This window comes from Ceratina calcarata, unplaced genomic scaffold (genome assembly GCF_001652005.2).
Source record: "Ceratina calcarata isolate Rehan_Ccalc_2016 unplaced genomic scaffold, ASM165200v1 scaffold4195, whole genome shotgun sequence".
NCBI classification, from domain to species: Eukaryota; Metazoa; Arthropoda; class Insecta; order Hymenoptera; family Apidae; genus Ceratina; species Ceratina calcarata.
In genome coordinates this window covers 1-2,044 of record NW_017165564.1, presented here as the reverse complement: position 1 = coordinate 2,044, position 2,044 = coordinate 1, and the positions used below count along the sequence as shown (strand labels likewise).

Below are 2,044 nucleotides of genomic sequence, written 5' to 3'. Positions count from 1 at the left end.
CTAAATTTTAGGCGGTCACACTGGTGGCTCCTTAAAATGGCACTTCTTTCGACTTGAGATCGGTTCGAGTTAGTAAACGACACTAACCGGCGATATATCCAACATTCTGCTTGCAGCGACACCTACGTATATACACGTGTTTTACGACTTGACTCTCTCCGTGGGTCGAGAAAGCGCTCGGAACTCGTTATTTTGTTCAATTAAATACGTACGGTCACGTTTAAGTGCGAACCGCGCGGCGATAACGAGAAGAGAAATTCGTAAACTATGCATTATATTCCCGTGAAATTAATACCATTCCTACCTGTTCTTCGCGCTCACCCCAGGGCGTAAACTTAAGAAATGACACTGTGCGTTCGTTCCACGCTCCATTTGCCGCCGCTCTATAAAATGCAAATAGCGCAGGGGCAGTAAAACTTGCGATCGGTGCTACGATTCTCCTATGCCAAGTCGCAAATGGAACGTATGTCCCCCCCTCTACATATACGCTATGGATACGTCAGCCTATAGAAGAATCGTACGGAAAGTGAGTTTGGATTTTATTTATGTGCAGGTCTGGGCGAGGCTCGAGGAAGACACGAGGGTCCCCGGGCGCAGCGAGGGAGGAAATCGCGGCAGATCGCGTCCCGCGTAGCATTAGAAAGTAGATAGAAAATAGGTAAGATGCTAGTCTTCCCGGGCAGCGGCGCGACATCGACGAGGACGGCGAAGATGGGATCGATGTTCTCGCATCAACAGCAACTGCGTCTGCTCCTGTCGATCCTGGTGCTGTTGTCTCCTCGGCTGCCGGTGCGTTCGACGCCGGCCGACATAGTACAAAGGTTCCACGACCCGGAGGTCAAGCGTATGAACCATCTGGTCGTGGACAAAAACACCGGTCGGGTGTACGTGGGCGCGGTCAACCGGCTGTATCAGCTCTCGCCGGACCTGAGCCTCGTCGTGGAGGAAGTGACCGGTCCGAAAGGGCATTCTAACGAGTGCTCGATGATCGACTGTCCCCGCGAAACACCGACGCGACTCGTAGATAACGTGAACAAGGCGTTGGTGATCGATTACACGACCACCAGACTGATATCGTGCGGGAGCTTGTTCCAAGGTACCTGCACCGTGAGGAACCTCCATAACATCTCGGACGTGGTGCAAGAGGTGAAGGAAGCAGTGGTCGCGAACAACGCGACGGCCTCTACAGTGGCGTTCATAGCGCCCGGGCCACCTAACCCGCCTGTGTCTCAAGTGATGTACGTCGGCGTCACGTTCACCGGGAACTCGCCGTACCGATCGGAGGTGCCCGCGGTCAGCTCCAGATCGCTGGACAAGGACAAAATGTTGAACATCGCGGAAGCCGCCGTCACCACCGGAACGAGGATGTATATAAACTCGTTGTCGCGCGAGCGGTACCCCATCACCTACGTGTACGGGTTCAGCAGCGGCGGGTTCAGCTACTTCATGACCACCCAGATGAAGAGCACCGAGACTCAGGTGCACATATCGAAACTGGTGCGGGTCTGCCACGAGGATATGCATTACTACTCGTACACGGAGATACCGATCAACTGTACCAGCGACGGGACTTATTACAACCTGGTACAGGCCGCGTACGTCGGCAAGGCCGGCTCGGTCCTAGCCAGCGATTTAGGCATCACTGCCCAGGACGACGTGTTGTTCGCCGTCTTCGCCGAGAGCAACGGCACCAATACCGACGTACCCAAACCACATTCCGCGCTATGCGTCTATTCGCTGAAGGCCATCAGGAGAAAGTTCATGACCAATATACAGAAGTGCTTCAGCGGCGAGGGACACCGGGGACTGGAGTACATCTCACCGAGCCATCAGTGCATCTTAACGGTGAGTCATTTTTTATCTACTGTCTTTTCATCGTTGTGTTTAATTCAAGTTATGAAAGACTATAAAATTGCGCGAGCCCATAAAGTATTGCAGTTACATTGTATTTTGGTCATGAGAATAGTCTTCGTCTATTCCTGGTGCTTTTAGAAAATGCCCTCTCTCAGAAAAAGGAAGGAAACCAATGAAATTGATACACTTT

At 52.3% G+C, this 2,044-nt stretch overlaps 1 protein-coding gene across 1 annotated transcript; it reads left to right on the top strand.

Moving 5' to 3' along the window:
* Positions 1 to 553: 553 nt before the first annotated feature.
* On the top strand, positions 554 to 1,845 carry LOC108626575 (plexin-A4-like; the record flags this gene model as incomplete). The annotated part of the gene is made up of 1 exon (XM_018027312.2): positions 554 to 1,845. A coding segment is annotated over exon 1 (1,182 nt), but the record flags the coding sequence as incomplete, so codon positions are not given.
* Positions 1,846 to 2,044: the final 199 nt, after the last annotated feature.